Raw genomic sequence first — 24,509 nt, 5'->3', positions numbered from 1 at the left:
GGCCTTGTTGTCTCTTTTGGCCTGGTGTATCTTCTTCCGCCCCCTGTCGACGCCCCTCCAGCACCTCTGCCAGTTTCCCCAGGACCTGGTCGTGACGCCATCTGTAGCGCCCCTGAGAGAGTGCGATCTTGCAGCCTGACAAGATATGCTGGAGGCTTGCATTGGGAGCATTGCAGAGTGAGCAGCATTCCTCATTCCCGAACCATTGGTGCAGGTTGCGAGGACAGGGAAGCGTGTCGTAAGTTGCACGAATGAGGAAGCTGATCCTTGCCTGTGGGATCTTCCAGAGGTCAGACCAACTGATCTTCCGGTTGACAACTCCCTCCCAGGTTGTCCAGCCTCCTTGTCGGCACTGCGACACAGCCTTGATCTTGTAGCGCTCTTCCTCTATCCTCGACACCTCTGCCACCACCATCTCCTTCCTCTCCTTACGGTTAGCCTTGGACCAGAACCGTGGTGCTTCTCCCCATCCTAGCCCTGCTCTTCCTGCCTGGACTCTGCCCATGATCTCTCGGTGATGCAGCCTACTGACGGCTTGGTCAACCTCAGCTTGGGCGTTCCACTTTCGGCCAGTGGGAACCTTGGCGTTGGCGTTCCTCACTGACTGGTCAGTGGACTCTCTTAGCTCGAGGACCAGCCTGGACTTCTCCTGCATGTACCCTAGCCTGATGGACTGCAATGGAAGCTGCAGTGCATTCCTTCCAAAGAGGCCCGTTTCAGAAAGGCACCGTGGCAGTCCCAGCCACTTTCTGATGAATGAGTTGGCTTTTCCATCCATCTTACTTACGGCGGATGAGGGGATCTCGCTCATTTTCAGGGGCCACATCACCCTCCTGTAGAGTATAAACTGGTAGCACCAGACCTTGTACTTCCCCGGGAGTTGGCTCTGGTCGATCTTTGCCAGGCCGTCCGTGAGCTGTTTCATGACAGTCCTCCCCATCTGTTTGTCAGACAGCTCTGCCGTGTACTGCCTCCCCAAGCTTTTGATGGGTTGCTCAGACAGGAGGGGGATTTTCTCTTCCCCGACGACAAAGATGGCATTGTCGTTTCTGACTCCCCTTCTGAGTGACAGGCTACGGGATTTGGAGGGTTTGATCTTCATTCTGGCCCATAACATCAGCTCGTCCATCCTTCTCAGCAGTCGAGATGTACATGCCGCTGTCTGAAGGAGGCTGGTGACGTCGTCCATATAACTCCTCAATGGGGGTAGCCTCTGGCCAGATGGTAATTTGATTCCTCCAACCATATGTCTTGCTCCAATGAGGATTATCTCAAAGGCTGCCACAAATAGTACTGGAGAAATGGCACACCCCATTGCTATTCCCACTTCTAGATGCTGCCACCCGGTGGTGAAGTCCTGGAGGGCAAAGCACATCTGCAGATCGCTGAAGTAGCGCGCTACCAGGTTCTTGATGCAGGGAGGCATGTGGAAGAACTCCAAGGCGTAGTTGATCAGTTGGTGTGGTACTGATCCATACGCGTTGGCGAGGTCGAGCCAGACGACGTGCAGGTCGGTCTTCTCCCGCTTGGCCTTCTGGATCTGGTCCCAGATCATCATCGAGTGCTCTACGCACCCTGGGAAACCTGGGACTCCTGCTTTTTGACAGCTGGTGTCAATGTAGCTATTCTCTAGCAGGTAGGTGGTCATCCTTCTGGCCAGCACTGAGAAGAAGATTTTCCCTTCGACGTTCAGCAGGGCGATGTTTCTGAATTGGCCAATGTCTTTGGAGTTTTCTTCCTTCGGGATGAAGACCGCTACAGCCCTTTGCCACTCAGATGGAATGAGCTGCTTTTTCCAGGCAGCTCTCGATAGGTGCCACAGCACCTCTAGCACCTTGGGGCAGTTCTTATAAAGCTTGTAGGGGACTCCGTTGGGGCCTGGTGCTGATGAAGACCTTGCCTTCTTCACAGTTTGCCTGACTTCGCTGAGCTTGGGGGGCATGATGTTGAACTCAGCCGTCGGTGGCGCAGGCCGGGGCACGTACCCTGGTGTTCCTAGTGGGACGTTTCTTAACCGGTCACTGTACTGCCTTTTCACGTGCTGTTCCATTTGCTCCCTGGTGGTTTCCAGCTTCCCGGACTTCTTCTCCTCCAACAGTTGCCTGGCGTGCTTGAAGGGATCCTTGAAAAAGCTGTCTCGTTCTTTCTGCTTCCGTTTGCTACGCTTGCGGATGCGTTCAGCCCTACGGAGCCTGGCTAGCCTTTGCCTGACCTCCTCCCACAGGACTTTCAGACCTTCTCTCTCTGGCTGGGTTGCCTTCCTCCAGCTCTTGCGGAGTTGTCGGCGTCTTTGCACAAGCTGGGTGATCTCCTTTTCCCTCCTCCCCCTTTCCCTTGGGGCAGTTCTCTGCTTGGAGATGACTTCTCCAAACCTGTCTTTGCAGGTCTGGAATATGATGTCCCCAAACAGGTTGAGCTTGGCTTTGACGCCTCCCTGCAACCTTTCCTTCATGATCTTGATCAGGTCTGTATCCAAATTGTGCCATGCCTCTGCTTCGTTTGACTTTGGCCATTTGAGCTTGTTCCTTCTTGCTGGTTTCTTGGTCTCTGGTCTGTGTGAGATGGTAGGGATTGGGTGTTGGTGCTCACGTGGGGGGTCAGCCTCCACCGAGGGACTTTCTTCCTCTGTGACAACTGTGCTTTCAGCAACGTTTGGTCCATTAGCGCTGTGGTTTTCTACCTGGCTTCTGGTCCCTCTTGTCTCACCCGCTGCCGCGGTGCAAGGTTGCTGTTGGCCTCTCTGACCACACTTTGCCTTTCCCTGGTGGATTCGCAGTCCCCTATACGTGGTCACCTTTTCCCATCCGCAAGCACACTTTCGGAGGATCTTCTCCTCATTAACTGGAGTTCTGGTGTTCTCGTTATCCGTTTCCGTTGCCATCGTCGTTACCGTGTTGTCCGTCCTGTTAGACCCATCTTCCATCCCACCTCTCGGAGGGCCTGCGGGTTGTTTTTTCCTTGTGCTTTTCGTAGTTATGGGTGGGTGTCCCTCTTGCGAGAGACTAGTGGGTTGGGTAACTAGCCGCCCACTCCCTGCGCGGTCTTTCCCTGCTGCCATCCAGTCTTTCCTGGCTGTCCTCCAGTCTTCCCTGGTCTCCACAACAGTAGCAAATTACAGTAGTAATAATAGCACATTGAACAGTCATATGATAGAGAAATATAGAAAATATAGAATTATAGGATAGAATGGGTGCCATGCTTTAGGGTAGAATGGGTGCGATGCTTTAGAATAGTGGAGGAATAGTGGGGAGGAGAGATCAGGAAAGGGAGGAGGTGGGGGGTACAGGGGAGGGAGAGCAGAGAGCAGGAAAGTGATGAGGTGGGGAGGGAATGCGAAATGTTGGGGAGGAGAGAACAGAGAAGGAGAGGTGGGGAAAGAGCAGGGGAAGGGGAAAGAAAGAGAATGGGTGCCATGCTTTAAAATAGAATGGATGCCATGCTTTAGAATAGTGGGGGGGGGGGGAGTTCAGGAAGGGGAGGAGGTGGGGAGGGAGAGCAGGGGGAGTATGAGAGAGTATGTGGAGAGAACAAAACAAAATTTCTCAGACTTTCTCAGACGTGCACACGCTGTAAGTACCCATCTTGTTGTCACGCGTGATGTAGTTTGCGCGTGTGACAAAATTTACTATGTTAATCACGCAGACACACACATGGGCGATTATACGTTGGTGCACTGGCTGCACGTGCAACTCCTACTGGCCAGATGATTTTTTTTTCTTTTTTACATTTTTTTTTTTTTTTACCTTTTATTTATACAGGGGGAGTCTCACTGAGAGCAATGCTCTCTTTTTCAGGAGTGCCCTGTTCACATTCACATTCATACCTGGAAGCTGACCAGTACAACCACAGTCTGATCTGTTGGCCACTGAGCAGCTCCACTGGAGCGGTTGGGGTTAAGGGCCTTGCTGCTCAAGGGCACCTCAGTGGTGATAATGAGGGAGGGGCAAGCGCTGCCTTTTCACTTTCCCCACCCTGATTTATCCTGCCGGTCCCGGGGATTGAACCGACGACCCTCTGGTCACAAGCTCGCTTCTCTAACCGTTGGGCCACCACTGCCACATAAACGATTTAAACCAAATCTAATCGAATATATTATATATATCATGTGTTGTAGATATCTATATGTCGTTGTCTTCGACATTATTCAATGCAATTTCTCGATTCATTGTGTTTCTGAAGAAAATAAATCTGTACTTGACCTCTCAACTCAGCTCACGAGATGCGCGCTGGTCGTGGTACTACGTGCTTGCGTCAGACGTCAGCGACAGCGTGTCAACAAAGGAAACATACCGAGACAGACGAGACAGAGATATTTAACATGGCTAAAATGGTAAACCAAACTCTCGACCGATTTTTCTCTAAGAAAACTAGGACTGATACAGAGAAACATGACTGCAGCAATAACACCATGCCGGTCACCTCAGCAGCAGCCGGCGGCAGCAGCAACATTGTTCTCAGTTCGGATGACGAAGAAGAGGGGGGAAGCGGCGGTGGACCACCGGTGATAGTGACAACCACGCAGGCTGCGCCTGTCACAATGTGGCAGTTGAAAGCTCCACCTCTGCTTAGATTGAACTGTAATTTCTCCAAACAGTAGTGTGAGAACAGATCGAGACATCAGCTTGGGTAAAGTTGCATCTACTGTAGGTGTCATTCAGCATATTGTGATATGTTGTTGGAGAATGTGTTGTCATATCCTACTATAGCATTCAGTGTCTCCTATACAGTTATCTATTTGTGGAGGTACACCACAATAGATTTTGAGCACCACAAATAGATTTTGACTGCCACACATTAATTTCAAGTAGTTAACTGCAAACACCTGCTTTAGGAGCCCACTAGATGGTGCTCTGAGGCCCACCAGTGGGCCACGGTTCAGTGGTTGGGAAACACTATCATGCAGGTAGAATAGGGCAGGCTATATAAGGAGACAATTATTTTTTCATCACTGTAAAGCCACAGCATAGTGAAGAGGATATTAATGTGATGTGTGTAGTTCTTCATATCTACTAGCCTCTTCATTTTGCTCTCAGAGTGCCCCAGATTAATGCATTTTATTTTAAAATGTACAAAATTTAAGAAATTTTGACCCCCCTACCGGAGTAATATTGACTTCTGGGTGGTGCAACCCGTGTTTGGAAGGTCTATAATCGCCTATGGACACACACACGTTGCTGCACGTGTGTCCTTTGATATTGACTTTGATAGGGCCCCCTACACACACACACACACACACACACACACACACACACACACACACACACACACACACACACATGTATACGTACATGTACACATGCACGTGCACATGGTTGTACACGTGCACCGTCTGTGCACGCAGACACTTACCCGATAGCTTTGTCTACGCTCTTCTGTTCCCATTGGGATTTGCTCATCTCACTGTGAAAGACACACAGTTCAGTCAGGTACTGTCTACAAATAAGCATCATAATGTGGACCTTGTGCATACAATACCTACTGGAAATCAAGTATCCTTTAGTAGAACAGCCATGTACCACAATTGATATATTTTAAACGTGTTTATTGTGATTATGAAATGTTTTTGCATTAAAGCCGCACTTCAACTTAGTGTCTCCAGATGGTAGTAACCCTTTGAATTTAGAGGATTTCGTTACCCAGAAATCATGTATCATTGTGTTTTGCTATGTTTTCATCTTCTAATGCTGTGTCCCATTCAAAGTCAGAAGACAGCTGATAGATTGTAATTACAACCTATGTGTTTTCAGTCGTGTATATAGGCTATATATATATATATATACATACACAGACATGTATGTAGACTATGTTGATAGTTGCCATAACAACCAGCCGCCCCGTCATGCATGGTGACACTCGCTAGGAATGCTGGGTACTAGGAAGCTGTTATGATCACCTGTCTGCCGCTAGCGGGAAGCTAGAATAAAAGTAAACCTGTTGCACAGTAGGTCAACTGTCTGACATTATTCCACCGCATCTACATGGTGTCAGAAGTCAGCCTGTATGCACGATGGCCCAGGGACTCCGCCGCATCTATCCGCTCGTCTTTGACGAAAACATCGCCGCAAACTGGGAGAAGTTCAAGCGGGAATGGTACGTCTACAACAACGCTGGGCTGTCCAACGCAAGTAAAAAGGTGAAAGCATACACCTTACTCAACCTCGCTGGTCCCGATGCACTGGACAAATATGACACGTTCACTTTTGGCCACGGGGAGGATAAAGAGGACCCGGCCGTACTGGTAAAGAAGTTTGAAGAAATACGTCTGCCAGTGAACAACGTTCAACACAACTACAATGAGACAATCCAGTCCTATGTGTCCACACTGAAGGCACTGGCCAAGAGATGTGAGTTTGGTGCACTGCACGATGAACTAATTAGAGATTGGCTAGTATGTGGCATCCAAAGTGACAGTGTGCGTACACAGTTACTGAAAGAAAAAAAGCTAACACTGGATTCAGCTATTGAAACCTGCTAACCCTAACCCTAACCTGCTACATGAACAATCTGAAAAGGGCTACAAGGAATTAAAGAGAGAAGCAGAAGTGTGCACAGTGCAATACAACGCTGCCCAATGCACAAACTGCGGTGGCCGGCACCCACCTGATCGCAGCAGGTGTCCCGCTTTCAACAAGCGCTGTAACACATGTGGAAAATGGAACCACTTCTCCAAGTGCTGCAGGTCGAGTGGACCTCCAAACCCCAACAGACCACGGTGGTCCGCCCCAGCTCGGTGGTCCAAGGAGGGGCAGATACACGCATAGAGTGAGTGAGCTCGACACACAAGAGCCAACAGAGACATTTTACTGTGAGAGCATAGAGGTGCCAAACGTGCAAGATGAAATATTCACTGACTTATCTGCGGTCACAACCGGCAAGCAGCTCAACATCAAGATTGACACTGGAGCCAAATGCAACGTGATATCTAGAGCCCTCCTCCAGCACATTGATCCGAGTGCTCACGTTGACCAAAGAAGAGTAGCCAATCTCTGCCTACAGAGGACACATAATAAAGACTCTGGGCACCACTGACGTAAACTTCACATGCGGGACACTACGGTTCCAGGTGGTAGATAGAGACGTCAAATCTCTGCTTGGCCTCAAAGACAGCATCAGACTGGGCTATGTGCGCCTCGGTCCAGAGGTGCATGCCCTACTCCAACAGGTGGCGCCAGAGCTCATGGAGTACAAGGACTTGTTTGATTGCAGCACTATAGGCAAGCTGCGTGTAGTGTATAACATGCGTCTGGATGACTCTGTGTACCCCACAATATGCGCCCCCAGGCGGGTGCCACTGGCCATGAAAGACAAAATAATCGAGGAACTGAACAGAATGACTAAATTGGGAGTCATCAGACCAGTTCAGGAGCCCACTGTATGGGTCTCAGCCATGGTGGCTGCATGCAAAAAAAGATGGGGGCATGAGGCTGTGTATCGACCCTGTACACCTCAACAAAGCCCTCCTCAGGCCACATCATCCCATGAACACTATAGAGCAGGTGATCGCCGACATGCCAGAGGCCAAGGTGTTCAGCATCCTGGACGCAAAGTGCGGATTCTGGCAGGTGCCACTCAGCGAAGCGTCCTCCAAGCTAACCACCTTCATGACCCCCTGCGGGCCTTCTTACGGATGCCCTACGGGATCTCCACCGGCATGGAGCAGCTCTTTGAAGGGCAGCCATGTGCGATAGTCGTTGATGACATTTTGGTTTGGGGCCGCACAAGAGAAGAGCATGACGCGCGCCTCCGTCAGGTCATGAACAGAATAAGAGCTGTCAATCTCAAACTGAATCCCGATAAGTGCCGCTTCCGTGTGTCGGAGGTCTCATATGTGGGCCAACTACTCACTGGCCAAGGCGTCAAGCCCAACCCCGACAAGACAGTGGCGATCCGTCTGATGGCGCCCCCTGGAGGACAAGCAGGGACTCCAGAGGTTCCTGGGCTTGACAAACTACGTGTCCAAGTTCATTCCTAGCTACAGTGAGGCTACGGCACCCCTACGCCAACTCCTGCCACAGGATGCAGACTGGAGCTGGCAGGAGCACCACACGATCAATCATGCTCTCAAATTTCTTGAACAACCTCTTGTATTATGATCAGGAAATAATTCCATACATACATGGCGTTGCATTCCTAGACATTGCCGTTTGCTTTTATTTTGTATGTTACATACAATTGGCTAAATTATTAGTTAATTCAGAGTTAGATGATATTGGAGCAGCCTTTTTCTTTTCTTTTTTTTTGCCGGAAGTCGTGACACAACCACACAACCGGGTCAAATGGGTGTGGCTACATAAGGTGAATAGGCTAGAGACCAAACCCTTTTTTGTACCAGGCTGTTTATTTCTGCTGTAAAGTTGGTGATTTTATCATTGGGGTCTATGGGGATTGACTCGCTTTTGGAGCCAGCTTCTAGTGACCATTCGAGGAACTGCAATTTTTGGCACTTCCACGTTGGCTTTATTTTTCAGCCCGGGACGTTGATGAGATTCTTAAATAACAACATTGTCTAGCGCAGCTTTAAATGCATGAAACAACAGTGTGTAAAACATCAAGGCATAGGAGAGAAAGATGGATTCAACACAAAACTTGTGAATGAAAGTGAAGTCAAGTACCTTGTCTTTCTGTGTGTGCTCCTACAGTGCGTGTGAGAAAGAAGGAAGCACGGGCAAAATGGAGATGGAAGGGGGAAAAGAAGAATAGTGATCATTTGTGAAAGCAGACAGCTCACTGAGAAGCCGATGCCAAACGATACAAGTGAATACTTGCTTCATCACAGCAGACCATCAAAGATGACACAGTGAATGACATTAAGCAGTAAGAAAGATCAAGCAGAATATGGTCAATGCAGAGAGCTATGAGTGGGACAGTATAGCGTGTTTTAGTTCATGTTAACGTGCTACAGCAGCATGTTTTTGGGAGTTTGTCCCGTTGGTCAATTTGCCTCTTAAGTGATGACATCAAAGACATAGGGCCCTATCTTCACAAAAGCGGTAATTTAGCGTTTGCTCTCGTTTAACGCGGTGGGCAATGCAAATTGGGGGCGGGCACAAGCGCATGCCTGTTATAATTGTACTGGGCCTAGGCGTCCCACATGCCAAAGCAGGCGTTTCAGCGATAAAATGTGGGGATAGATGGCATTATCCTATCGTCAGCAGCGCGCAATTACTTTGCGCTAAGAGCTTTGAAAAGCACCTCTTACGCGCTGGAGGGCACCATAATCCCCGTGCTGCGCAGCGCAGTGCAAAGTAAAATTCATTTTGGATATGTCATTACGCACAGCCTTGCCACGCCAGGACATAAAATTCTACTGCTAAAATTGGGTATTAGCAGATAATTCAGTGAGGCAATCAACTAGAACTCACTGAGAAACTTTTATCACATCGCAAAGAGGGAAATTAATTGAGAAAACTTGTTGGACAATGGACATAGGCTATTCGCCTTCACCTATCCCATAACCCGGAGGGTCGTTGGCACGATCTTCTGCTATATTCTTGGTTCATACGTTAACGGGACACCTTGATGAGTTAGCACACACACACACACACGGTCGCAGTCGTGTTTGCCGGCCAGAAGCTCTGTCAAATTTTAACATTTTTATCCGGTTTTAAGCTCGAATTTCAGGCTGCACCTTTTATCCATCTATACTGCTGCACCCTATCTTCATACTGGACTAAGCGTTTTAATGATCGACTCCCTGGGTTTTAGATTATTTTAATTTAAAACCACCGACTCCTGACTTGACAGGCTACGCCTAGCCGTGTAACATAGCCACCAGCTACCGTTAGCGAACAGCTAAATAGCTAACATTACCGGCAAGCGATCCAGACAAGAGATCAACGGGCAATAACGGACCAGCTGGTCCGTTATTGCCGAAGGCAAGTGCATAGCAACTGGACTTCCAATGAACTTGTACAGGGGATATACAACTCAAAATCAAGCTTCGGCCATCGGGTGCGGGGCCGCGCTGAAGCTAATCTGCTAGCAGCCCCGACGGCATTAACAGCAACCTCCCCGATACAGTGTGGTTTGTTTTTAAGCACTTCGAGGATCGCGGCACATCCTCACTACCACAAGGATTATTCTTTGTTAAGAGCCGAACACTCTGTTTCAGAGCGGAACACTCTGTTTCAGAGCGGAACACTCCGGCGGGGCTGGCCGGCAATCTTGGCTGGGCTTGCCTGCAGCCCTGGGTCCAAGTTGCAGCCGGCTAGCCTTCCAGCTAGCCCGCCTGCTAGCTACCATCCACAACCCTTCGCTACGTGACCAACATCAGGATCGGGATCTACTTGAGCCCGTTGGCTTCGTGACAACAACAAAAAAAATTTTGACAGCATGTCAACACTCACCTCCTCACCAGTCGCGGAGATATCCATGGTTCGGACTGAAATCTCGTCCCTCGAGTCCATCCTCCATGATGTCCTACAGCGGCAAATCCACCTCGCCTCTCGGCTGGCAGACCTACTGAGGGTCGCTGTTCCCTCCGACTCCGAGCGCCCAGGAGCCAGCCAAATCCCGGGTCCATCCTGGGCATCTGTTGCAGCGAAGGAGAGAAGGATCTCTCTCCCACGGTTTTCCCCTGCTGAGGACATCCAAGGCTTCGGGTCTTTTCCTCCTATCCAACCCGGCAGCCGAGGACGCCCACACGGCACAGCAACCCCCCGAGCGGGGCCAGGTACCCTCAAAAGTATCGAGGAAACGTCGGCACGACAAATCCCTGTCACCCCCGGCACAAGAAAAGCGAGCCCGACACCTTCCCCCCTCGTCGCCCTCTCTCCCCCACCTGAGCCCCGCTAACCCACCTGAGCTAGCCGGTACCACTGCCCATGCTAACACAGCTAGCCTAGCTACTGCTGCAGCTAGCCTAGCTAATGTCAACAACATCTCCCCGGCCCCTAGCATAATTTTTCCGCCCCCCGATTACATCCTCATAGGCGACTCGATTATTAGACACGTCGCCTTCCCTAAATGTGTAACATACTCTTTCTCTGGAGCAAAAGTTCTCAATCTGGTAGAATATATTCCATCCATCGTCGAGCTTTACCCGTCTGCTAAATCAGTTATCGTTCATGTGGGTACAAATGACACCAGGTGTAAACAATCAGTGAAGCTGCAGAATGACCTCGAAACCCTTGCTGATACGATAGAAAGCCTGGGGAAGATCTGTATATTCTCTGGCTTGATTCCCACCCTCAGACGAGGTTCTGAATCCTTTAGCCGTATCTTCAGCTGTAATCAATGGCTACGTAATTTCACCTTCGCATGTGGCTACGAGTTCATTGATCACTTCAACTCTTTCTGGAATTCAGCCCATCTGTACAAACATGACAATCTTCACCCCAACAATAAAGGAATTACAGTCCTGGCCACTAATATCTCCCGCAAGTTAGCCACCCTGAAAGATTGACATTATATCTCTGGTAGTATTATTTAGCGTTTCACCCCCTCCCCTCCACTTTTCCTATGTGAATCTCCACTGACCACTCTCCCTTGCCCTCCGGTCACTTCCGGCCCCCCCCAGCCTCCCCCTGCTCCCCATTCGAACATCACTATCCCCCCCTTGTGGCCAGGTGGGCTGCCTGCCACGGGCCAGCCAGAATGTCTGGTCGCCAGCACAGAGCCCCATCTATCCGCCTTCCCTCTCAACAACAATAAGCTGGACTCTGGCCCCAAACATATCAAGGCTGCTCTCCTCAATGTGAGGTCACTGTCAAACAAATCCTTGCTCGTCAGTGACTTGATTACCGACTACAATCTGGACCTAATGCTTCTGACAGAGACCTGGCTGGACCAGGACACCAATATGGCTGTTCTTTCTGAATCAGCCCCACCGAACTTTAGTTTTATTGACACTCCCAGGGCTGACAAGAGGGGGGGCAGTGTAGCGATTATTTTCTCTGATAGATTCCAATGTAGGCAGGTAACATTTGGAGACTTTTCTTCCTTTGAATATCTCGCTGTCACCCTGAAGAGCTCCTCCACTGTCTTAATACTTATTATTTATCGACCACCAAAGTACTCAAGTAGCTTTTTGATGAGTTTGCTGAACTATTGTCATTCATTTCCATAAAATATAACTGCATTTCTATTTCTGGAGATTTCAATTTTCACATTGACAATGCTAATGACAATTATGCTAAAGAACTGATCAATTTACTAGAGACATTTGAACTGTCCCAGCATGTCTCTGGCCCTACTCACAACAGAGGCCATACCCTGGACTTAGTCATCTCGAGGGGTTTTATATGTTCATCTATCTCCAAAATCGATGTTGCCCTGTCCGACCACCTCTGTATCTTTTTTGTAATGGAGATCTCCCCTGTAACCATTCCCAGATCACAAACCATCAAAAGACGTAACATTACTCCTAGCTCCAGTTCTCTGTTCATGGAAAATTTCTTCTCTCCTTTAACAACCTCCTCCTCTTCTACTCCTCCTACCTCTGTCAATGACATTCTTGTTATCTTCATTGCAACTGTCCTGAATGTTATTGATAGTGTGGCGCCTGTTAGAACAAAAATGTTATCTGGCAAGCTTAAAGCACCGTGGAGGAATTCTGCCTCTGTCAGGAATATGAAGAAAAACTGCAGGAAAGCTGAGCGTAAATGGCGCAAATCGAACCTGCATGTCCACCACACTATTTACAAAGATAGCCTTCACTCCTACAACCTTGAGCTAAAAAAATCGAGACAATCATACTTCTCTGACATCATTAACAAAAATGTAAACAATGCCCGTACCCTTTTTGCCACTGTTGATAGACTGATTAACCCCCCGCTATGTGTACCACCTGAATTCCTTTCCACTGATAAATGTAATGAGTTTGCTGCCTTTTTTAATGACAAAATCATCAAGATCAGACAAGCCATCAGTGGCTCCTCACTGAAAAATGATGCGAGTCCACCACCCCCCCCGATCCTAACTAACTCAATAAGTCTGTCTCACTTTAGCGCAATTGATCCAAAAACTTTGGATGAAATTGTGCATGGCCTTAAGTCATCCACGTGTTGCCTGGACACCCTCCCAACTAGCTTTTTTAAAAGCATCTATAACTGCCTTTCATCTGACCTTGTACAAATAGTTAACTGCTCCCTCTTGACCGGCACTTTTCCTGAATCTCTCAAAACTGCAGTAATCAAACCCTTACTTAAAAAGCGTAGTCTTGACTCCTCATTACTTAATAACTATAGACCAATATCAAATCTCCCATTCATAAGCAAAATCATTGAAAAGGCTGTTTATCTTCAACTAAACAGATTTCTATCCACAAATAATCTACTAGATAAATTCCAATCAGGTTTCCGTCCCCATCACAGTACTGAGACCGCACTCACAAAGGTTCTCAATGACATTAGAATAAACTCAGATGCCGGAAAAAACTCAATTCTAGTATTATTGGACCTCAGCGCTGCGTTCGACACCGTCGATCACTCAATTCTATTAGACAGGTTAGAAAACTGGGTGGGGCTCTCTGGTACGGCCCTCCAGTGGTTTAAGACGTATCTCCAGGACAGAAAATACTTGGTATCCATTGGCAATTACACCTCCGACATAACTCAAATGATATGTGGGGTCCCTCAGGGATCCATCATGGGACCTGTTCTATTTAACTTATACATGCTCCCTTTAGCTCTAATTATGCAAAGAAATCATATAGCCTACCATAACTATGCAGATGATACACAACTGTACATAACTCTTTCGTCAGGCGATCATGCTCCCATTGACTCACTCTGTCAGTGCATTGATCAAATTAACGACTGGATGTGTAAAAACTTCCTCCAGCTAAATAAAGACAAAACTGAGGTGATCGTTTTTGGTCCGAAAGAACGACGACTTCAAATTGCAGCCTGCCTCGAGGTTCTTTCCTTTAAGCCAAAGGACCAAGTAAAAAACCTTGGAGTTACTATCGACTCCGATCTTAATTTCAGCTCACACATTAAGTCGGTCAGAAAATCTGCTTTTTATCATCTAAAAAATATTGCTCGGATTAGGGGCTTCATGTCCAGTCAGGACTTGGAAAAACTAATTCATGCCTTTATTTACAGTAGATTAGACTACTGTAACAGCCTTTTCTCAGGTCTGTCAAATAAAGAACTTCGACAACTCCAGCTCATTCAAAATGCTGCTGCTAGGGTCCTAACTAGGACTGGGAGGGCTAATCATATTACCCCTGTTCTTAAATCTTTACACTGGCTCCCTGTAGGTTACAGAATTAAATTTAAAATCCTTCTTTTAGCTTACAAATCACTCAACGGCCTAGGCCCACAATACTTAGCAGATCTCCTCCCTCGCTATGAACCAACTAGACCTCTCAGGTCAGCTGGGTCTGGCCTAATAGCTGTCCCAAGGATCCACTCAAACCAGGGCAGGGCCGCTTTTACACACTGTGCTGCTGTTAGCTGGAACAACCTGCCTGAGGCCCTCAGATTTTCCTCAACACTTCCGATTTTTAAAAACGGTCTAAAAACGTTTCTGTTTAGCACTGCTTTTAACTGCTGAAATGTCTATTTATCCTATTATTTTCCTGTATTGACCAAACGTGTAGCATCTTACTGCTTTTTGCTTTGTATTGTCTTTTTATCTTCTTTTATTCTCTTATGTCTGTAATGTCTTGTGAAGCACTTTGAATTGCTTTATGTATGAAATGTGCTATATACTGTAAATAAAATTGAATTGACTTGACCACAGATGATCTGTCAATAAGCTCTCTCCATCTCTCTCTCTCTCCTCGGCAGGAGTGAGTCCACTCTTATTACGCATGGAGAGAATTACAGCATATTGCATGCCTCGCGCAAACAGCGATCGCGAGACGGGAATCTGATTGGTTTTGATTGACAGCAGCTTGCCTGCATTGCGTGGCCACACCTGTGAATAATTCTGGTACTTAAGACCGCCCAAATCCTGTTTGGGCTGGCATTTTTTCTAATCTGCGCCTGCGGCACGTGCCGTGAACGTTTCCGCATCCCCGCCGAGAATTGCATCTCCAACATATTTCAGGGCTGTTTTAACTTAGAAATCAGGGAGGTCTACCTAGACAATTATATCACTTTTAAACAGTTACATTTCTGTATAAATCATTACAATATGCTCCCGTGAGGTGGGGATGCTGCCGGGCGGGGATGCAAAACTCGGCATAACACCTGGACAAATGCGCAAAGCAGACTGTTATCCTGCCTGCCTTAAGGCACGGACAAACAGGTGCACAAACGCAAATAGGAGATATCGCCTGTACCAAGATAGGGCCCTATATAGACATCAAAATCATTAATGTTCTCTGGTACATCATTGGCTCCAGTCCTCCATGCTAACACGTTAGCTAAAACTATATGTTGAGTGATAGTAGGCTTGCGATTATCCAAAGAAGACTGATGTTTGAGTAATAGAAAGTAATACAAATAATAATTGTTAATGCTTTATATTTTACGATATATGACATGTAGCTTCAGAAATATAAAAAAATGCAATATCATCAATATCATCAACTCAATATAGGTGATGTAGCCAGGTTTGTTATTTCAGGTTAACAATCACATAGTACTCTTTTATTGTACAGTGATTTTTATCTGTACACAATCTCCCACAACTCAACACATTTGCTATGAATGGAAACAGGCAGCTCTAATTTTTAATTATTTTGAGATAATGCTAGTGATCTACTATCATGCGTTAGCAGGGAGCACAAGAGTCAAGGATCTATCCAGGACACATGTCTGGTTTTGGTGTCTATGTTCTCATCACTTAAAGCTGCATTCAGCGATGTTTTTGTGTTAAAATAAGTGTTAAATGGCTCTATAGAAGAAATGTTGACATTTTCTGGGAAGCGGATGGTCAAATCGTGATGCCTCTAAACAAAACTACATGTATTCTTTCACCCCGAATCCAACGCCGCCATCCGTGAGTCTCTACGAGTTACGCTTGCGGAGATACGTCCGCCCTGCCTGCAGGACTACAGGAGAGAGATACACAGCGGGGGGTTGGGGGTTTCAAGTCACTGACCAAACACTCTATTTCAGTGATTGTTGTCACAATATAAAGCTACCGTATTTAACATTTATTTTAACACAAAAACATCGCTGAATGCAGCTATAAGGGATCAAATAAATTGGCCAAATGGACAATCTACCCAAAATGTGTGTATTCCTTTAATGAATGGCTCTGGTCAAACTGGAGAAGGGGGTTGACATACTTGTGCTTGGGTTGCAGGGAGTCGTGGAGCACCTGTAGAGCGGTGGCCTTGTCATGCTCTGCAAAATACCTGCGGAAAGATGCAGAAAAACGTCAAGGAAAGGACTTCCAGAGCACAAACGCTAACATGGCATCATACAGCTGTCACTTTGCAGCATTCACCATTCTGCCTCGCTTTATGGATCTCTCTATCATAATAGTCACACCAACCCAGTCGTCAGAATAAAACATGGGCATTTGACATGTCTGCAAAGGCATGCGTACAAATCTCAAATTAAATTGGAAACAAAACGGCCATTTTACATTTCTGAAAACCTATCTCAACAGAAATTTGAAACCAAATGGCAGTTAATTTGAAAACCTTGCTGCCTTTCCAATGTTAAACACAAATAAAACAACCTTACTGTATGTGAAATAACTTGGTTAAGGCTAGGATTATGGTTTGGGTTAGGCTTGAATAACAACATTTTTAAATGTGACTTTTTAGCCTACGGTTGAAATGTGTTGAACACGCTGGGACGCAAGCATGCTCTCCGGTGTGAAAGGCAAGCGTTTACGCCGTCCATCCACCCTGACCACAACACTGACTTAGCCACCGCACTATTTTAATCGACTCTATGACATGTATAACGTTGATATACACATATCGGTATTTTATTTTTATTTTTATTTACCTTTATTTATACAGGGAGGGCTCTTGAGAGCGGGCTCTCATTTACAAGGGCGCCCTGGTACAACAATACACATACAGGAAAACAAAATTGGTATCTAGAAGCGTGATACTGTATGCTGCACACACACACACACACACACACACACACACACACACACACACACACCTACACACACACACACACACACACACACACACACACACACACACACACACACACACACACACACACACACACACACACACACACACACACACACACACACACACACACACACACACACACACGTACAGCAGGTTGTGCAGGCCCAGTAGGCCCATGCCTCTGAAGTCAGTCTTGGGGTCGCTGCCTTGGAAGCCGATCTCACACCACTGTTTGGAGATACGGCCGGTGAGAGGTGTCTCAGGACGCAGCTCCTTCCATAGCTGTAACACACAAATTATTACATAGATCATAATGAAACAATAATAATTATCATGATAGTTCTACTAATACATGTATACAGAAAATTGTTATCACAGCGACCCACAATTGCTCAAGCATGCACAGTTGAGCGGGCGAGGTTGCGCAGCGGCTGAGCTGCATCTGCGAGCCCGCGAAGCGGGCGAGACGTCGAGGGCAAACCAACGAGGCACGGTAGAAATGAGCGATGAGGGGCGTCCAGGTATTGTAGCGGTAGCCTCAACGCCAGAATACACTACGTTACTGCATGCTGCAGATCTCTCTCTGGGTCTGATACACTACATTACTGCATGCTGCAGATCTCTCTCTGGGTCTGATACACTACGTTACTGCATGCTGCAGATCTCTCTCTGGGTCTGATACACTACATTACTGCATGCTGCAGATCTCTCTCTGGGTCTGATACACTACGTTACTGCATGCTGCAGATCTCTCTCTGGGTCTGATACAGTACATTACTGCATGCTGCAGATCTCTCTCTGGGTCTGATACACTACGTTACTGCATGCTGCAGATCTCTCTCTGGGTCTGATACACTACATTACTGCATGCTGCAGATCTCTCTCTGGGTCTGATACACTACATTACTGCATGCTGCAGAGCTCTCTCTGGGTCTGATACACTACGTTACTGCATGCTGCAGATCTCTCTCTGGGTCTGATACACTACATTACTGCATGCTGCAGATCTCTCTCTGGGTCTGATACACTACGTTACTGCATGCTGCAGATCTCTCTCTGGGTCTGATACACTACGTTACTGCATGCTGCAGATCTCTCTCTGGGTCTGATACACTACATTACTGCATGCTGCAGATCTCTCTCTGGGTCTGATACACTACGTTACTGCATGCTGCAGATCTCTCTCTGGGTCTGATACACTACATTACTGCATGCTGCAGATCTCTCTCTGGGTCTGATACACTACGTTACTGCATGCTGCAGATCTCTCTCTGGGTCTGATACACTACATTACTGCATGCTGCAGATCTCTCTCTGGGTCTGATACACTACGTTACTGCATGCTGCAGATCTCTCTCTGGGTCTGATACACTACATTACTGCATGCTGCAGATCTCTCTCTGGGTCTGATACACTATGTTACTGCATGCTGCAGAGCTCTCTCTGGGTCTGATACACTACGTTACTGCATGCTGCAGATCTCTCTCTGGGTCTGATACACTACATTACTGCATGCTGCAGATCTCTCTCTGGGTCTGATACACTACGTTACTGCATGCTGCAGATCTCTCTCCGGGTCTGATACACTACATTACTGCATGCTGCAGATCTCTCTCTGGGTCTGATACACTACGTTACTGCATGCTGCAGATCTCTCTCTGGGTCTGATACACTATGTTACTGCATGCTGCAGATCTCTCTCTGGGTCTGATACACTACATTACTGCATGCTGCAGATCTCTCTCTGGGTCTGATACACTACATTACTGCATGCTGCAGATCTCTCTCTGGGTCTGATACACTACATTACTGCATGCTGCAGATCTCTCTCTGGGTCTGATACACTACATTACTGCATGCTGCAGATCTCTCTCTGGGTCTGATACACTTCATTACTGCATGCTGCAGAGCTCTCTCTGGGTCTGATACACTACATTACTGCATGCTGCAGATCGCTCTCTGTGTCTGATACACTACATTACTGCATGCTGCAGATCTCTCTCTGGGTCTGATACACTACATTACTGCATGCTGCAGATCTCTCTCTGGGTCTGATACACTACATTACTGCATGCTGCAGATCTTTCTCTGGGTCTGATACACACTGCATGCTGCAGAGCTCTCTCTGGGTCTGATACACTACATTACTGCATGCTGCAGATATCTCTCTGGGTCTGATACACTACATTACTGCATGCTGCAGATCTCTCTCTGGGTCTGATACACTACATTACTGCATGCTGCAGATCTCTCTCTGGGTCTGATACACTACATTACTGCATGCTGGGCTGCAGAGCTCTCTCTGGGTCTGATACACTACGTTACTGCATGCTGCAGAGCTCTCTCTGGGTCAGATACACTACATTACTGCATGCTGCAGAGCTCTCTCTGGGTCAGATACACTACATTACTGCATGCTGCAGAGCTCTCTCTGGGTCTGATACACTACGTTACTGCATGCTGCAGAGCTCTCTCTGGGTTTGATACACTACGTTACTGCATGCTGCAGAGCTCTCTCTGGGTTTGATACACTACATTACTGCATGCTGCAGATCTCTCTCTGGGTCTGATACACTACGTTACTGCATGCTGCAGATCTCTCTCTGGGTCTGATACACTACATTACTGCATGCTGCAGAGCTCTCTCTGGGTCTGATACACTACATTACTGCATGCTGCAGAGCTCTCTCTGGGTCAGATACACTATGTTACTGCATGCTGCAGAGCTCTTTCTGGGTCTGATACACTATGTTACTGCATGCTGCAGAGCTCTCTCTGGGTCTGATACACTACATTACTGCATGCTGCAGAGCTCTCTCTGGGTCTGATACACTATGTTACTGCATGCTGCAGAGCTCTCTCTGGGTCAGATACACTATGTTACTGCATGCTGCAGAGCTCTCTCTGGGTCTGATACACTACGTTACTGCATGCTGCAGAGCTCTCTCTGGTTCTGGGACACTTTCCCTCAGCTGGCTGCTTATGGGAGGGAACTGTTCACTTGACCAGTGATTGGCCAGTGGTGGATTCAGCCTTCACCAATCATTAACGACTTTGCGATCAGATGCAACACGGGAGGCGCAGCCCATTTTTCTCGCTCTCGCATTGGTGCTACGACCTGTCACTCATTCAATTTCAACCCCCCCTAGACCCGCCTTCAAAAACCAGTAGTGGCTGTGAAGTGGCACAGACTCATTTATGTAGTATGCGGAGTGCAGCGATTCAACCTAATATTTGAGTCTGGGGAGAGACTAGTGTAGCGGTAGATTCCCTGCCTACCAACACAAGGGTTGCAGGTTCGCGCCCCCGTGTTACCTCCAGCTTGGTCGGGCGTCCATACTGGCATGATTGGCTGTGTCTGCGGGTGGGAAGCCAGACTAAGGGTATGTGTCCTGGTCGCTGCACTAGCGCCTCCTCTGGTCAGATGGTGGGAATAGCGTGATCCTCCCACGTGCTACGTCCTGCCGGTGAAGCTCCCCTCTGTCAGGTGAAAAGAAGCGGTTGACTACTGCGCATGTCTCGGAGGAAACATGGTGCTAGTCTTGGCTCTCCACAGATCGGCAGAGGGTGGAGCAGCCACCAGGGCATCGGGGGGGAAATTGGCCAAGTAGAATTGGGGAGAAAATGGGGGGGAATCAGAAGAAAAAATAATGAAGAAATTAGCAATGAGGAGGAGGAAGACGAGGAGGAGGCACGGTAGGAAGGAGCGCTGCCAGTTCAGCGGGCGTGGCGAGAGATGCTAGAAAGGAGCAATCGCAGAGCGCTCTGTTTGTAGTTACCAGAATAGCCCCGAGCCGAACAGAGTCTGCCATAGAGACACTGCAAAACGCGTCATCATTCAGAAGCCACGCCCAAGACGGAGGGGAAAAAAAAAAAAATCCAATCCTGGCGTTCTCCTATGTCACGTGCATGGTTGCGTGTTGCACAAAAATATCGTATATATGGAAGATGAACACTCCAACTTACTTCTTGACAGCTAGATCCACATTTTTCTTCTCGCCAATTCTCAATGGCTTCCTTGTTTTGCTCAGGAGTACAAAAAAACTTTACCTGGCGATTTTTTACATTTGTGTCTGCGCAGCCCACCACACAACAGCTTTTAGCTATGTGTAATTCAAGGAAAATGACGCTGGTGTGTGGAAATGAACGGAGCTTTTCCCCCGTGATGGGCGTGGCCTATTTCATGCAGTGTCTCTATGTACAAATAAGGTAAGACAGATCACTTTTACAGTGTGTCTGGCTCCAAGATAGAACATCGATCTTTTAACCAGGCACCTACAGTATGAGTCAAAGTGTAGGCTGAAGACCAAAGGTGAGCAGGCTGTTGGCATTGGAGCTTTACAAAACGTTTTGTTGTTGTTGTTGTTGTCGTTGTTGATGTTGTCATTGTTGTTGTTGTTGCTGTTACTGTACCTTCATCAGCATGTCCTCGTGGTCGGGGTTTTCACAGTCGTACGGCTCCCTGCGCAGCTTCTCCACTTCGGCCACCAGGCTCCTGTAGCCCACAATCTGAAACAGGCTGGCCTGGAGAGAGATGCTCAGCCTGGGGACAGACGGGGAGTGGAAGGGGTCAGACTGGATGAGTCTCCTCTTGTTAGCCTGCTTGTCTTAAGGTCTTCGTCACACAAAAAAGCTATGTAGAAGCTGACAGTATCGTTTTGTGTGCGCATGTTTGCATGGGGAAGTAGTAGCTATTGTAATAGAGCTCAGCGGCCCCTATTTAGACGATCCATAGGGCATGGTCTATTAAGCGCATGGCGCAAGTCCACTTTTGCTAGTTACAGGACGCACAATCTGGGCGCAAAGTAAGGCAAAAGTCGCAAAGGGGTTGTACTAAGTCCCTTTATTAGTGTGTTTTGGGCGTAACATGAATTCAACCAATCAGAGTGTCATCTCCCATCCCCCTCAAAAGCCAGATGTGCTTGCACCTTGCTTGGCACGCTGCTATTTAAAAGGCGCATTCGGCAGGTTGGAGAAACAAAAGGTTTTCTGAGGAGGAAACGGAGCTGTTCGTGCATGATTGTGACGTGTACAATGACAGCTGTGCTGCACCGTGCGCCACATTGTGCCGGGTGTAAGATAGGGCCCCACATGTGCCTGGCCACTGGTGTTTCGGATGTATTTAGAGATAGTTTACTTAAAGCAGGACTAAACCCCAAAACACTAAGCTTTTTTTCAGCTTTTAACCAATATGGCTTTTGGGGTGGTGTGTGAAGGATTCTGGTCAAAATCTCCACATTTGAGAACTGTTACATATTGTACAAAATTTATCATTTTCAGCAGGAAAAGTGCCCTCTATGGGTTGAAACCTTTTTTTGGGGGCCCTTTAAAATGTCCGATTTGGTTGCATCTTACGTCACGGCCAACTCCCGCCTTTCCCACTCGTGAAAAATGTTGTTTTTTTCATGTGATAATTTACTGTAGTTCATGTCAGGAGAGTTGCAACATCTCCATTCACTCCAATGGACCCGTTTTTGGCGCGAGCCCTTTAACAGCGCACGGCATTGTGGGTAATGGGCTACTGTGGCTAATGCTAGCGGCTAACGTTAGTTATGTTACATGGCAGTAAAACGCCATTGAATGACCAAATTGATATAAGTTTTAACCATTTTGAGTAACACTGTTTCCATACGGACCACCAGTTAGTTGTTTATAATGTGGCTATATTTATAACGTACTTTATAACGTGATACACTCTGATAAAGTTTTCCCTCTATGTGGGGAAAAGTGTCATTGCGCCATTTCCGGTCTGAAATTCCGGTCTGAACCAATCAATGGTCTGAACACAGCCAAAGACTATAGTGAGACAAGATGAGACGCTCTTCTGCTTCTTTTCTTTGTTTTTTTTAAATCAAGCAGCATGCCGTTTTGCCAGAAATCTGGGGGTTTAGTCCTCCTTTAAGTTGGGGGACATGGGGAACTCACACCCACAAATGGAAAATAAAACTGTTCTACTGTAACATGTGACACAGTAACATGGTAATGCGATATGTAATGTAGCATCTCACTGTGGGTTGGTGTCAGGGTTGATCTTCTTCAGCGCCATGATGTCGTCGATGGTCTTCTCCACTTTGTCAGGATGTGCACTGAGGGCAGACTGCAGCAGCTAGAGAGGTACAGATGAGAACAGACAGGAGAGGGGACAGGACAGAGGGACAGATGAGAACAGACAGGAGAGGGGACAGGACAGGACAGAGGAGAACAGACAGGAGAGAGGACAGGACAGAGGGACAGATGAGAACAGACAGGAGAGGGGACAGGACAGGACAGAGGAGAACAAACAGGAGAGGGGACAGGACAGGACAGAGGGACAGAGGGAGAGAAACGGAGAGGAGGAGAAAGATGGGAGGGGGAAGAAGCAAGAGACAAATGTAGAGGGAGAGTGAGGAGGACACACACAACAGACTGCAGCCAGACAGAATCAGATGAATTAAATGCATTGATTTTATAGATTCAGAGATATTTACCTCATTCCTGGAGTACCGGAGAGACGACTCTGGAAGAAAATAGTTGCACAGTGTGAAGCTAATTTTACAGTGTAACACAACCAGATAAAGTAAAATTATGTTGGATTCAAACTGCCGGAAGGTTTAAATTTGACAATTTTCATACTAAAAATTTTCAAAAAATACAACTACTCAGTGTCTCCCCCAGAATTGTAGTCTCTGAAACAGCATCATGGAATATTAAAACTCTCCACTGAGATCCAGGATAATGATAACAATAATGTAAAACGCCAATATAAATTCTTTTGACCAATTGATTCTGTTCTGTTGTTGTGTTGTTCTGTTTGACACTTGCATTGCACAACAAAGACCTACATAAAATAGTAAAAACCTATAGGGGCGGTGTATGGGCCTACCAATCTTGAGGGTCCTGCGGGCTCCGTGCTTGTTGTTGTAGCAGATTCGCTGCAGCTCGCAGCGTCCCGTAAACTTCCTGACCACAAACTTCAGTCCTCGCCACAGACATTTACAGTAGAGGAACACAAAGAACTGGGTCACAACTCTGGAGAGAGAAAGATGGGGGGAGGGGTAAAAGATACATAGATATAGTTAATATAATTCATTTTTCCTTTCTAATTGAAATATGAAAAATGGTCAAAAATCTAAATTGAAGAATGAAAAACAGTAAAAAAAAAATTAATTGGAGCTGAAAATCAAATTTCAAACAGAATTGAAAAAAAACAACAACAATCTAGGTCTGACCCCATTTTTCATTTCAGCCATTCCCTTTTTATCATTATTCATTTTGGATTGAAAAATGCAAAATTGACATTGAAAATTAAAATTGAACATCAAAATTGAAAATTGAAAAACTGAAGCAGGTCCATTTCAAGGTACACCCACTTCAAGGTACACCCACTTCAAGGTACGCCCACTTCAAGGTACGCCCGCCAAATGGAATTAGTTATGTATACAGCCTGTTGCGTTATCCTAGCATGCACCTTCTGATACAGCGATTCAAAATCGCCAAATGTTTCAATCCCGATAGCGATTGATAAACA

General features: G+C 47.0%; 1 protein-coding gene across 1 annotated transcript in view; it reads right to left on the bottom strand.

Moving 5' to 3' along the window:
* Nucleotides 1-24,509, bottom strand: part of elmod1 (ELMO/CED-12 domain containing 1) — a gene marked incomplete at both ends in the record, with an annotated part of 50,377 nt that overhangs the window by 15,499 nt on the left and 10,369 nt on the right. Inside the window, 8 exons of the mRNA XM_083646485.1 lie at nucleotides 5,350-5,400; nucleotides 8,613-8,633; nucleotides 16,187-16,255; nucleotides 17,151-17,284; nucleotides 21,416-21,545; nucleotides 23,011-23,108; nucleotides 23,470-23,498; nucleotides 23,865-24,010. Of these exons, the coding sequence (XP_083502611.1) occupies nucleotides 5,350-5,400; nucleotides 8,613-8,633; nucleotides 16,187-16,255; nucleotides 17,151-17,284; nucleotides 21,416-21,545; nucleotides 23,011-23,108; nucleotides 23,470-23,498; nucleotides 23,865-24,010 (678 nt within the window). The remainder of the gene's footprint in view (nucleotides 1-5,349; nucleotides 5,401-8,612; nucleotides 8,634-16,186; nucleotides 16,256-17,150; nucleotides 17,285-21,415; nucleotides 21,546-23,010; nucleotides 23,109-23,469; nucleotides 23,499-23,864; nucleotides 24,011-24,509) is intronic.

This window comes from Poromitra crassiceps (assembly GCF_964638095.1).
Source record: "Poromitra crassiceps genome assembly, chromosome: 1".
Classification (NCBI taxonomy): Eukaryota; Metazoa; Chordata; class Actinopteri; order Beryciformes; family Melamphaidae; genus Poromitra; species Poromitra crassiceps.
The sequence above is the reverse complement of the archived record's forward strand: the minus strand, read 5'-3'. Positions and strand labels throughout refer to the sequence as shown.